Raw genomic sequence first — 14,520 nt, forward strand, 5'->3', positions numbered from 1 at the left:
ATTATTTCATATTTCTTGCCAACAATCTTCCTCAACCTGGCTCCCTCTCTCCTCTTTGAGTGCCGATCACCTTCTGCCTCGTCTCTCCAACTGGACTCGGTGCTGAGTTTCCGGACACAACCGCACAATCACGTGTCAAGGGGTCTTTTTCTTAAATTTGACAAGGATTTTGTATGTAACTCTTTATAAATGAGACCCCAGGTATGGGAGAACCGAGCCCATTCATTTGTTTTAAAGGTGTTTTTGAGCAAATAAATAAAACACGTGGAATTTGAATAAAGTATAATTTCATACTGTGGAACATTCTAAGCAAAACGATATCGATAGAGAGAGTTGCTCAGTGCATCCTTAAATTCAAATAGGGGTTAAATCAAGAGACAAGAAGCAATTTGTTGTTTGGATTAAGTTTGTCTATGTCAAAATCAAAACTGTATTAGAGACATTTTCTTTCTCATAAATTAATAGACTCTGTTTTCCGAAAATCCGAAAATGTGCCGCAAAAAAATCACACCGCTACAGACTGTCCTCATCGAAGTAGGAATAATCTATCAAACTTGGAAGTTAAAGCTGATTTGGGATGAGCAAAGTCCACACTGGTTAACTTTTCTATCCGGAACAAAAAAGCCATGCAAATTGCCAAATTATTGATTACAATGTGCGAAAAGATTTATTCTAATAATGTCTGTAATAATGTTGAAGCCTCACAAGGCAATGAGGCTGACTACGTACATACTTCCTCCTTTCATGGTTTTGAAATCAGCTTTAAGTGTGTCTTCAACCTCCATGACTTACACTTTCCACATTGATAGATCGATCACTTACTGCTCTGAGTGTGTCAAAGTGATATGTTCCTGTTGCAGTGAGTGCTAGTCCTACCCTCTGGTCGTGGCTGTAGGCCAGGGCCCAGTCCTCTTTGAAAGGGTGGAACAGTAGGCTCAGCACGTAGAAGGTAAGACGATACTTCTGAAAACTGGCTCCTTCGTCTGAGCTGATCATGATACTGCTCTCGAACTCAGGATCCGTCAGCACCATCATCTGGAGAAGAGCAAGAGAGAAAGTGTTTAAGTATTTCACCTTACGGATAAAGACATATATCTTTTATATTTCCTATGTATACATTCTGCTGAGGTTATAAGATAAGATAAGATATTCCTTTATTGTCCCACATGGGGAAATTTCATTGGTGCAACGTAGGTAGATACAGAGGTAGATACAGAAGAACAGATCACTTATAGGAAGTCTGAAAAACACTTTCAGTAGAAGACCTCCTATAAATAAATAAAAACTCCCATAGACAAATAAATAAATAAATAAATACCATTGCATGTGATCCCGACAGTAATTGCACATGAATATGTGTCACGACAGCACATAGATTGCACATGAATTTCACAGTAATTGCACATATGACAGAATTGCACATCAGTATTATGTTAGATCAGTATTGCGAGTGTTCAGTACTAACAGTTTTTGTTATAAAGTCTGACAGCAGCAGGAAGGAAAGACCTACGGAACCTTTCCTTCACACAGCGAGGGTGGATCAGTCTCTCACTGAAGCTGCTCTCCAGAGCGGAGAGAGTGTCCTGCAGGGGGTGACACTCATGGTCCAGCATAGATCTGAATCTAGCCAGGACCCTCCTGTCCCCCACCTCCTGCACCGAGTCCAGAGCACAGCCCAGGACGGAGCTGGACTTCTTGATGACTCTGTCCAGCCTCTTCCTCTCTCTGTGATGCTGCTGCTCCAGCAGGCCACACCGTACAGGAGGGCTGATGCCACCACAGAGTCGTAGAAGGTCTTCAGGAGTGGCCCTGTCACTCCAAAAGACCTGAGTCTCCTCAGGAGGTAGAGCCGACTCTGGCTCTTCCTGTACAGTGCGTCTGTGTTATGAGTCCAGTCCAGTTTGTGGTTCAGATGAACACCCAGGTACTTGTATGAGTCCACTCTCTCAATGTCCCGTCCCTGGATGTTCACTGGTGAGGGGGCAGTGGGGTGGCGTCTGCGGAAATCCACCACCATCTCCTTGTTCTTCCCCGCGTTGATGAGGAGGTGGTTCCGCTGACACCAGTCCACAAAGTCCTGCGCCAGTCCTCTGTACTCCGCGTCATCGTCGTCCGTGATGAATCCGATGATGGCAGAATCGTCAGAGAACTTCTGCAGGACACAGCTGTCCGTGTCATGTCTGAAGTCTGCAGTGTAAAGGGTGAAGAGAAAGGGCGCGAGGACAGTGCCCTGGGGCGCCCCCACACTGCAGGTCCGAGTGTCAGACACACAGTCCCGTGCTCTCACAAACTGGGGTCGGTCTGTGAGGTAGTCCAGGATCCACTCTGCCAGGTCATACTCCACACCAGCCGTCTCCAGCTTGTCCCTCAGGAGCAGCGGCTGGATGGTGTTGAAGTCGCTGGAAAGATCGAAGAACAGAATCCTCACAGAGCTGCCAGGCTTTTCCAGGTGAGAGAGAGAGCGGTGCAGCAGGGAGATGACGGCGTCCTCCACTCCGATGCCAGGCCGATATGCAAACTGCAGCAGGTCCATGGCTGAGCTCACGGTGGAGCGGAGGTGGTCCAGGACTAGCCGCTCCAGTGTCTTCATCAGGTGGGACGTGAGAGCCACTGGCCTGAAGCTGTTGAGGTCTTTGGGGCGCGGTGTCTTAGGCACAGGTACCAGACAGGAGGTCTTCCAGACCTGTGGTACCACCCTCAGCTTCAGGCTCATGTTGAAGACATGCTCCATAACTCCACACAGTTCATCTGCGCAGGACTTAAGGAGCCTGGGGCTGATGCCATCAGGTCCTGCTGCCTTCCTCACTTTAATCCTCTTCAGCTCACTCCTCACCTGTGCTGCTGTGACAGTCAGTGGTTGGCAGGGGGACCGTGTGCTGGGGGGATGGGTGAGTCCAGGCGAAGTGGGGAGCTGATGTTCCGGGGCAGATAAGCGAAGAGAAACAGATGCAGGGCATTGTCCAGCTGTGGAAGAGGGAGCATGCAGCTGTGCAGGGGGAGGGGCGGGTGACCGATCAAACCTCAAGAAGTGAGCATTTAAATCATTCACCCACTGTAGATCCCCCTCTGTCTGGGCAGGGGGGGATTTTGAAGCCCGAGATGGTTTTCAGGCTCCTCCACACTCCCTGAATGTTCTTTTGCTGCAGCTGCTCCTCCATCCTCCTCTTGTAGACGGCCTCAGCCTGCCTGATCTTCCTCCTCAGCTCCTTCTGCACAGTCCTCAGCTCCTCCTTGTTCCCTGACCTGAAGGCTCTCTTCTTCTCCTTCAGCAGAGCCTTCAGTTCACGGTTAATCCATGGCTTGTTGTTTGGAAAACACCGCACCGTCCGGGAGGGAACAATGTTCCCTATGTGTGTATGTATATATTTACATACATTACACCTCAATATATTCAGAAGTAATAATGACCATGCTTACGTTATAAAAACTCAAAAAGGTCAAGTATCCAGTGATAAAAATACATTATTTATCACGTTTATCACCCTGACGAAGACCGATCACATTGGCTTGTCAAAGGCACTGACCTTTTTGACTGTCTTTTTACATTTTAGGGAGTAAGTTTTATATTTCAAGCGTGGGAACAGTTCTCCAGCAAATGAGCCTGAGCACCTGTTTTAACCTTTGTACTAAGAATATCCCCAGAAGCACTCAAGTGTGTGTTTTAATATTATTGAATGTGTTTTAACGCATTTATAGGATTTATATATACTGTGTGAAACTTTTATATTTCACAAATCTCTGTGATTGAACTCTGTAAAGCTCATTGAGTTGTTTGCGTGCATGAAATATGCTACACAAATAAACTCAAACTTCCTGTAAATTATATGTTACTTTGCAAAGGAAGTCCAATTTGAGTAACTGTTACTGCGGGTCAGTAAAACAGTTTATATTGGGTCATTTAGCCATAACCTTTGCACACATTAGTTAATGAATTAAGGATCCTAGATATCATTCTGAATTGAATCTGTAGCAGTTAGTTTGGTCTAAGGGTCGTCCCAGGGAAAGGTTCAACAAGACAGATTTCCTGTAATCTGGGATATTTTAGATCAAAATTTCCAGAACACTTGTGCCTCAATCTTGTGTCAGTGTTTCTCAGTGGAGCTCTCTGTGCTCAGGTCTGTTCTCCAGCACACTGAGCCTCTGTGAGCTGCACTGCATCAAAGCTTTGACAAGACAACTGACCTCATCTTTTATGTTTATTCCAAAAGAATTCAACATAAACATAGAAAGATAGGTAATTCACTCTATTAAATCAAGAGATATAAAGTATTCATTTTTCAGGTTTTTGTGCTGGTGATTCCGTGAAGCGGGCGATTGACCCCGGAATAAACACCGGCTGAATGCTTATGGGATGCGGAACATATTTATATTCCAAACTGTGTCCAGACAGAGCTTTTTGTTTGCGCTATACACCGTTAACGGTCGGGCGTATTCAGTGTGCAGACGACCCCTCTTTTCTCTCTCTCTTTCCCTCGTGCGCACCCTAGATTCTCTCTGTGTGTGGAGACTGTGGGAGCAGTGTGCAAAAGTATTTTAAAACAAAATAAATGTGTACTTTCAAAATGTATTTCCTTTTTACGATTTTGGGTCTCGGTCCAGTGATCGCGAACTCCAGCTTTAAAGCTATTCGGATGTTTTCACGGTACAAATATGTCAACTACAAAACAAGAAATCTAATGTGTCAGATGGTATTTCATTGACAAACTGGCAGAAGCTTAAATAACAGTCTGAGGATGCTTCTACAACTAAACGTGTTCATCATTGAGAGGGCACCCGAATGTCAAGCCGTATAAAGAACAGTATTTGAGCCTGTAGCTTCAAATGTGTAATAAATTGCACCATGAAGTTAACGAGCAGTTACATTTACTTACTGCTGTAGAACAAGGCGTCAGGCAGCCAGGCCCAACTCGGCCCTGTGTTCCTCTCCATCAGCTCCAGCCTAACCATGTCATTTCCCCAAACTCACCTCGTGATTAAGATGAAATTCAACTGTTCCATCGCTACAGTGGAGGAAGAGGCCCTAATTTCATGCTTGAGATGTTTCTGCTGCAGCTATCAGACTTATTACTGGATTCAATAATGGGAGGAATTCCACAACAGTATTCAGCTAATGACATTTAGAGTCTTTGTCGGAGGAGATAAAGAGGAGGGCTTTGAATAGCTGTGAAATATGCTACAATAATGTATTCTTAGGAATCAGCTTACAATAGGCTTTAGTGAGGAATCCATGTATAATGTATTCAAAGGCATGGAAGAGGGAATGGTTTCCTAATTAGCCCTGTCCATATAATGCGAACAGGTCACTGTAAGTGTAATACATTGTGTTAAATATTCCATTAGTTATGTACATTCTGTTACATAAATCAGGAATTTACATGTGGGCAAGACAGACCAAGAAGTGGAGGTTTGAATAGAGTGGAATATAGAAAAATACTTTAGCGATAAATCTAATAAGTCAAATTAACCATTTGTTTATATGATTATAGTTTGTTTTGCACACATTTCATGCTTTCTTTATTTGATCATAGTTATTATAGAGAAAGTATCATACGGTTTTAGTCTTTTCCCCTGCTGGGCCTTAGCACGTTGGAATTACATGTTGGAATGAAGAATAAAGAAACCTTAAATCAAATAGCAGCCTATTTTATATACCAAGAGTCAATAGAATACTTGATTTCTTGATTTGCTTACACGCCTCCATCTCTGTGTGATGGAATCTTTGGTCTTGTGGTCCGAATGGCTGTTTTCTTTCCTCAATTCACTTTCAATTGGAAAAACACAGGCACATTTGTCACTGCCACAAACACTAGCCCTCTTTTCCCGCACTTTAACCAGGAGCCCTCCCCGCTGGTGATTTAGATAAATTGTTTTTCATTAGGTCCCAATAAACAGGCAGCGCATTCTCCACCTCGCTCTCTCATTGGCTTGCGCAATCCATTACCTGTCATCGCTCTATGCCAAGGCCTCTGATAAGTGCCAGATTCACTGTTGCTGTTTTGTCTGATGTAATTTACACTATTAAGCTATAATCATATTGTGTAATAAAATTGTGAGCAGCCAAGTCTGTTATGAAAAGGAAATTATACATTAGTGTGTCATTCATTGTTTGCAGTCAGAATGTTAGGTTGCCATAAACCCCATTACAACAAAGTGCTGGGCAGAGGATTATTTTTTTTCAACATGAATAATTAATTGTGAAAATGTTTTTGTGTATTGTATCACAGCGCACACTTGTAAATGTGAGCTTGCCTTGCTTTCAAGGGCCCTCCCTGTAATGGGTTACAGGTTGAAGCCAAAAGCAAAGTCAAGATAATGAGACTGATGCAGGTTTAACAGTTTATTTTACAGTAGTAAATATGTCAGGCAGTGGAGGCAGGAAACAAGCTGACTCAGCTGGAGCCCAGAGCAGGGGCAGGACGACACCAGGAGCAGAAAAGACCAGTCTGAGGCCACGTACATACGTATGCGGGTATTTTTATAAATGCATAAAAGTACCGCGTACACACATAATAGTTTTATATATATGTCCATCCACACAAACCCATATAAGTGCAATCTTGAATGTGGTCAGAAACATGCCAGACCAATAGTTGGCAGTGCCTAGACCTAATCCATCCAATAAGAACAAGTCTTTCCTCGTCGTCACTTCCGCAAAACATGCAAGAATGCCGCCAGATTGTCATGCCTTCGATGTGGTGGAAGAGTTATTTGGTGCAGTATAGATCCGTTTGTGCTCCGCGACAAGAAGCTGTAGTGGGGTTAGCCAAATCGTGCAAAAAACCAAAAGCACTTGTACCAAAAAAAGTAACACACTTCACAAAGGATCCACGTTGTCCACTGTCAGGCATAAACAAGGAAGCATATGTGACGTTTATTCATTTATTGTCGCAGATAGTGACGTTTGGCACCTTAAAACTGGTTGCCCATGTCCACACTCAAACACAAAACCGGAGTTTACCAAGATCTTGACTTTGGTTGGAGTTTTCCTAAAGCACCGTTTTAAAATCCTGCGGTTATGTGTGGATGACGGCCACGCCCCCTACCATACACATGCTCAGCTGGAATAAGATTAAAAGCTCTTAAAAGTATCATATGGAATATTTGCATGATATATCTTCTTTAAAATACATATGCATTGGTTGGAAAGAAAGGAAAAAAAGCTACTCTGTATTAAATAACATTTATATGTGACATAACTGCACCTCATTATTCTTCTTTCCAAAAGAGTTCATTCCTTTAGAGATCAATTCCATTTATTTTTGTAACGCCCAGCAGACTAAACAATGTTAACAGGATATTAGCAAATAGATAACTGTCCCATCATCCCCTGACCTTAGACCCTCCTTCTCGGCCAGGAAAAACTACAAAACCCTTTGGGAAAAAGTAGAAACGCGTAAAAACAAGTTATTTGGCCTTCTATCTGAAATCATGACAACATCAATGTGAATGCGACATATAAAGTGTCCCAAAATGTGGATGAGTGGTGTCCGTACTTTGCCAGGCCGGAACTGGAAAGAAAAATAAGATGCGCTTGCCAACCCAACATATGGCCAACCATTTATGCCACAAAACTCGCAGTCTGCTTTAACAGGAAGGTTGTATTTATCCCCAGAAAAGTTACTTTGAAAAACGTGTATGCTTTGCAGAGAGCAGACTGCATATGCTTCAAAATACTATACCCATATGTTCTTCACAGGACATCCACAACTCCTTTCTACTTGTAATTCAACATTGTAAACCCCAGCATTCTCCGATGGGTGATTAAGATTTCCCTCACAGCCCGCTCTGGCGCGTTGAGGAGCGGTGCGAGTGAGGAGGGTAACAATTCCAAATCAATATGGGGTTGGTGGGATAACCTTTGTGTTTTATCAGCCTGATGTCAAACTGCGCATAAGCTGAAGAGCCGAGCCCAGATAGTAGCTGCGAGACATTGGATCATTGGCTAAAGGAACGGTGTGACGGAGACGGCGCCCAGCAAATAAATCACGTCACCGTTTATCAATTGGGCTTAGTCTGTCTTTTAACCGCACACTTGTCAACGCAATGCGCTCATTAGACATGGATCAAGACTTAATCACCAACGGTTTGCTCTCCTCCCTGCCTCATCTGTAGCCCTTTTTTTTTTCTACTTTGCACTCAGCGTCTGTGTTAAAATTAAGCTCATTTATCAGCGATTCAATCAAGCTGTTCAAGGACTTAGGAGTAGTGTAGCGGGTGACAAAAAATATATTAGAAAAGAGTCCCGAAGATTCATGCGAGGTGTCATTTGTAGAGGCTTTCTACTAAATGCCATTACTATCATTCAAATCTATAATAGGACAGTCTAAAGGTCGCAGCGTGGTTATTTCCGCCTGTAAAAGAACAGGTTTAACGTATATGCTTTAAAAAACTGCAGCGTGGTGCAAAATGATAGATCTTCATTTCAGAGCTATCAAGAACAGTACGTGTTCACTTTTTACAGTGATCAGCGGCGACCCTGCGTCATCTGCAGAGGAATATGCAAGCGGTAAGATGCAGCTAGGTAAGTAAAGAGTTTGGGGACACACAAGGACACAAAGTAGAGTAAAAAACTCAATACCTGCTTTGCTAAAGATGGAATTTCAAGAGACAGAAAGACTGGACCCCTGGGTTAAACAGGCTTTTTAAAATAAAATTACAAAACAGACAAATCGTTTTGTAGCTTTGCATCCAGCACCAGTTAAAAGTGCAGCATGAAACGTTTTATCAGATTGTAATGTGGTATCAAATGTATTTCATCTTTAAAGAAACTTAAGTTACGCTATATGTGCCTTAATTAAGACTAACTATAATACACGCTGGCTTATTAGTGCTTTTATGACTGTGAAAATGTCAAAGCTTTAATTCAAGGTACAATTTATGAAGAGCAGTGCCCTTTTGGAATGAAGCTTGCATGTTCTCCCAGTGGTTTCCTCCAGGTACCAGTTATTTAAAACACATTTACAGTAGACTACTCCTCCTATAGGTCCTGTCCATAAACTTGACTGAATATTAGGGTCCCCGGGCTCTGACGTCACCATGCACCGCTCTTTACAGGTTTAACCCAAGCCACATTGATCTGCCTATTTATTTTTAACTCTTTGAAGCAATTGTTCACCATTTAGACCAGGGGTGTCCACACTTTGTTCACAAGGGCCGCATTTTGAAAATTAAACGGGGCAGAGAGCCACAAACAACTTGACAATGTGTTGAATGACAAAGTGAATCATTCGAAAATTTTGCATTTGACGTAGTTGCAATGAGCCTCCACACCTTTAATTAGACCTAGAACATTAGTAATAGGTTGGTATCACATCCATATGCCTGAATGTTCCCAATTTCACAATAAAAAGTACTACTTTTTGTTGTTTGGGCCGACATAGCAGGAAGCTGGAGGGCCAACAAAAATTGGTCTGAGGGTCGCATTTGGCCCCCGGGCCCAAGTTTGGACATGCCTGATTTAGACTGTTGAAAGGGAAATATACTTTGACTGATTCATTGTTTGATTGGACAAAATTATGCCTGTGGTTCGTTTGTCTCAAGTACACCCAAAATGTTGTTTTCATGTAAAGTTATCCAAAGCCCCACAAAACACACATATCTTTACCACGCAAAGACTTGAGTCATTACTAGCCCTGCAAACCTGGCATTATACGTGATTTGATTGAGTATTTATTTTCAATATCATATAAGAAAACAGCAATATTTAGGCTAGACTGTAACATTGCATAGTAATGATTAGAAGTGTGATAAAACAGTCACAAACACCATAAATAACAACTGTGTAAACATAAGCACAGTAATGACATTCAGTCCAGGCAGACACATAATAAACAGTAACCGTCTTAGCTGCAGCATAATAAGGCGTATCAGTCTGACAACTCCAGGCATTTGTGGAAGAACATGAGAATACTTAATAATTTAAATAAAGAACACCAGCATTTCCAAAAAACATAATTAGAGCAAGTGTGGATACATTGTCTGACTATTAGTTGATGCAATAACATAATGACCATATGGCATCACATTGTTAGGCTTGAAGACTGCAGTATCTCCACAGCCAATTTTATTGTTCATAACGACCACATGGAGTGAGATCATAACTGCAAATGCATAAGGTCAAGCTAAAGTTCACAGAGTAATGGCAACATTTTAACTTTCTGTTCACTAATAAAAGCATGCACAAGTCAGAATTTGAACATGTAGACGATACAAAAATCTGCATTTTTTTGAGCATTGGTCAGGCCTAAACATTACCTTCGACATTAACAGAATTCTAAGCTGACATTGTACATATACTGTATTTTCCGGACTATAAGTTGCACCTTTTTTCATAGTTTTGGCCGGGGTGCGACTTATACTTATATGTTTTTGTCTTGTCTATTATGCATTGTTTGGCTGGTGCGACTTATATTCCGGTGCGACTTATAGTCCGGAAAATACGGTAAGTAAATTGTTTTGGAAAGGTGCACAATTTTGCTTTCTGTCTTTCTTTGAAACCAATACGGAAACAAGACATTTCTTAGACGTTATTTACGTCCCCAAACAGCGTGATTCAGCCCGGAGATGGCTTCTCATCTCTCCCCTGAGAGCGGTAATAAACTTTATCTAAACTTCTACGAGTGAAATCATAAAAAAAGACGACACATCAGCAACAGCCGCCGCCGCAGGACCAGGAGGACTGTAATGCCACTCTTGCCCTTGATGTAGAATTAAATCTGTGGCATAAAAAAGACAGGAGGTGTGAGTCAGGAGCAGTAATCAGACGAGCTATGATCATCATATCTGGCGCCATTCAAACCTATTCAGGGTCACTACCTTGGCTTAAGCCTTGGGAACTAAGCCTAATGGAACTAGACACCGCCGCAACTGTATTTGTCACGTTCTAGAGTCGTACATTACCTGTGGCGGCTTATGATGATGCCTGATGAAACGGTTGGTTCGCAAATCCATTACATTAATACATAAAAATAGAAAGATTCTTATTTTGCACATCAGAATCAGAATCAGAAAAGGTTTATTGCAATTGTCAATGAACAAAATTCACAAACATAGGAACTTGTCTTGGTGATTTGACTTAACATAAAACAATAAAACAATGAATAAGGACGTCAAAACTGAGCTGGAGAACAAGTCAGAATTTTGTTAAACTTTCAAATTTGTTGACTTATTTCTGTAATTACTGGGCCATAAACTGGCATTAAGTTCAATATTTTCGCTGTCAGCATTAATAAATACAAATGTAATAATTTCATCATTTCAGAACATGTGATGCCATTATTTATCCAGAATGTGAATGGAAAGGACTTCTAAATTCAGATGTTGCTGTGGCGTGTCTTCTTACTGGGAGATGCAGTCTGACTTCTTCACGACATTAACCCAGGTATGGAAGAGTAAAAAGACCCCTTCATCCTGGTTTAAGATAAGATAAGATAATCCTTTAATATCCACACAAGGGGAAATTTCGTTGTTACAATGCAGTAGAACAGGAGGAAAGGACAGAATAGGAAGTTTAAAAAAAAACACACTCTTAATAGAACTCTTGGGAACTCTTGGGAAATAAAATAAAATAGATAAATAAAAAATAAAAAGATAAAGATAAAAATGAGATAATAATAATAAAATAATGATAATAGAATAAAATAAAGTAAAAAAATAGCTAGCACAAGACTAGGTAATAGGTAATACTATTTGCAGGTAAGTAAACAGAATAAAAACAAAATAGAACACTCTTATTTACAGGTATTGCACATGGTTACATCAGTATTGCACATGTTCAGGACTAACAGTGTTTGTTATAAAGTCTGACAGCAGCAGGAAGACCTGCGAAACCTTTCCTTCACATAGCGAGGGTGGATCAGTCTCTCACTGAAGCTGCTCTCCAGAGCGGACAGAGTGTCCTGCAGGGGGTGACACTCATGGTCCAGCATAGGTGTGAATCTAGCCAGGACCCTTCTGTCCCCCACCTCCTGCACCGAGTTTAGAGTCAGTGGGCACGTTTTCCTCCTTAACCCAGCAATGATGTTTGTTGTTCTCTGTCCCAGTGATGTAAACTCCATCCCAGTCCATAATCGGGTTCTCTCTTTTACAATGATGATAGAAAAACAACAAAAAACACCTGTGTAAAGCAGCTGACAAGACAAACTGGTCTGAAAAAAAGAACCTTTTAGAATCTTAAATAATCTTAACATTAATACTAATTTTGTGGGGTCAATCTAAAAAACATTTGTGGATCATAAGTTTGGATATTTATTAAAAAAAAAAACATTAGAATTATATAAGCCCCTGCCCCCATATGACATTCAATTCAATTCAAATTGTTTTTGTAACGCACAAAATCACAACAGTAGTTGCCTCAAAGGGCGACAGTGAAAAACAGATTAAACAATGTTCATAGGGACTTGGAAATGTCCCAGCATCTCGTGTCCTTAGACAAATGTCCCAAAGTCCCCTGTCCTTAGACCCTTCTTCTCGTCAAGGAAAAACTAACAAAGGAGCACTGTGGAGGAGATCTCACAATTCTAGAATGTGAACAAGTGCGATCTATCACTGATGAATTGCCGGTACATGAATAAATAAATAAATGCATTCATTCCGTGAACGAAGTTCATGATCTTTTTTATTTGTATGTCTGAAACTATTCTTGAACTTTACCCTTAACTTTCAAAGTTTTTTTTACCTTGGCTCTTTCACGCTCACAATAGTGTCAAAACAGGTAGGATTTTTAATATAAGTTCAAAAAAATATGGATTTCTTATTATTTAATTCATGACGGATTAATTAATGAGAATTCTCTATTTCTGGGGCCAAGACAACACAAGGTAATCTATCAGACTGAATAAAAAAGCTAGAATCCTAACCTTCACCGTCTAACACGAGCAACATGCTCTGCTTTTATTAAAAAGGTGCAATTAGAAGTTGCAAAACTTTGAGGTTTAGTTTAGGTTATTTTTTTAAATTATTATACGTTGTACAAACTTGGCTCATGCCAAATTGATCTGTATTTCACTCTGAATTGAGTTCTTCAAATGAATCAATCTGGGAAGTCTCTCGCCGAAAGCTGTCGGGATGTTAAAAATAAAATACTTCATGCTGATTGGTCGAAGCATCACAACAGCGGAAGAACCAGAAAAATCTAAATAGAATCTAAAATCTTAAATCTCCACGTTCTCCATTTAAACCAGTAGAGTTCGCACTGGACCGGAAGTGTGTCTTCACCGGAAGTGGGAAAAGAGGGAAAAAGTGTGCGGGGCGAAAAAAAGGTCACTATTACGTGTGTATATCAGTGGCATCGCTGTGTGCCTTTTTATGAGTCCATAATGTCCATACCCAGTGTGTGTGTCTGATTATGAATCGTCTTCTAATTACATAAATTGTGTATTTTTAAATTATAGTTTCTCAGGAGAGTAGATGCTTAATCAAGTAGAGCTTACAGTTTATTTGACTTCATCTGAATTATTGCAGGACCCTGTCTTCATGTGTCATTATAATCAGGCACAATCACACTTACTTCCTTCACACATAGAACTGTGGTCCCAGGTGTATAAGGTTGCTCATTTGTTAAAACTGATGATATTTATGAAAAATCCTGTTTTTGCACGAAATCATGATAACATTTTATTGAGAAAGGCTCAAATTGAACAACTTTCTTAAATACTACGAACACAAAAATGTCTTATGATGTCCATGTTTCCCACAGCTCTACATATTGAAAAGTGAGTGTTTCCCACTATCTCTACGCAGTTATTTCTTTTTTACTGAGAAAGGACAAACATCCAAGCGTTACGGACGGTTAGGTCTTCTCAAGTGTGAAATTAAACTTCGTACTGGGTTGTGTGAATCTGCTACCTTCACTACTGCCACATCTGGTCTGACGTGATCAAAGCGTTTTTCATTAAATCTGCCATAACATTATGTCTCGCTGCTCGGCGCATGCTATGGATTTCTCAAGGTCAAAAAACAAGTTATTTTGTCATTTCAGGCCCTGGAAAGTTTGACCGACTGGAACATAACTGGATTTAGAGGGTGAAGGATTTTGTGTCTGGAATAGCTCTTAATCCAACCATCAAACAAAGTCATATGACGATTTTGTGTTAATAACCTTCACCAAATAAACATCATTACAAATGAAATAAAACATTGTTATGGTTGCATTGCATTTTTTTTTAGTCAGGCTTTCAATGAATCAGAATTAAAGCAGGACTAAGTAACATTTTCACCTTATTGAACGTTTCTGTGATGGTAAAATGTGTTTATCGGGCGTTGGAAGTGTCCATTGTCGCCCCCTGCTGTCAATTCAACTCAACTCTCCTGAGAAACCCTGCCTCTTTTTTTTTTTTTTTTTTTTCATATTTGGTTCACTAGCAAGGACCACGCCACAACAATGAAATACGAAAGAATGTTTATTGATAAGTCATGATGGGTCGATGAGAGATCGATGAGAGCTCGATGGGATGAGAGAGAGCTCGATGAGATGAGAGAGAGAGCTCGATGAGATGAGAGAGAGCTCGATGAGATGAGAGA

General features: G+C 40.9%; 1 protein-coding gene across 1 annotated transcript in view; it reads right to left on the reverse strand.

The window, feature by feature from the left end:
- Positions 1-14,520, reverse strand: part of sorcs3a (sortilin related VPS10 domain containing receptor 3a) — a 309,709-nt gene that overhangs the window by 122,138 nt on the left and 173,051 nt on the right. The window contains exon 4 of the mRNA XM_072463241.1: positions 877-1,035. Coding sequence (XP_072319342.1) covers positions 877-1,035 — 159 coding nt within the window. The remainder of the gene's footprint in view (positions 1-876; positions 1,036-14,520) is intronic.

Source organism: Eucyclogobius newberryi, unplaced genomic scaffold (assembly GCF_026437365.1).
Source record: "Eucyclogobius newberryi isolate DKJ021-1_F unplaced genomic scaffold, fEucNew1.0.hap1 SCAF_4, whole genome shotgun sequence".
Classification (NCBI taxonomy): Eukaryota; Metazoa; Chordata; class Actinopteri; order Gobiiformes; family Gobiidae; genus Eucyclogobius; species Eucyclogobius newberryi.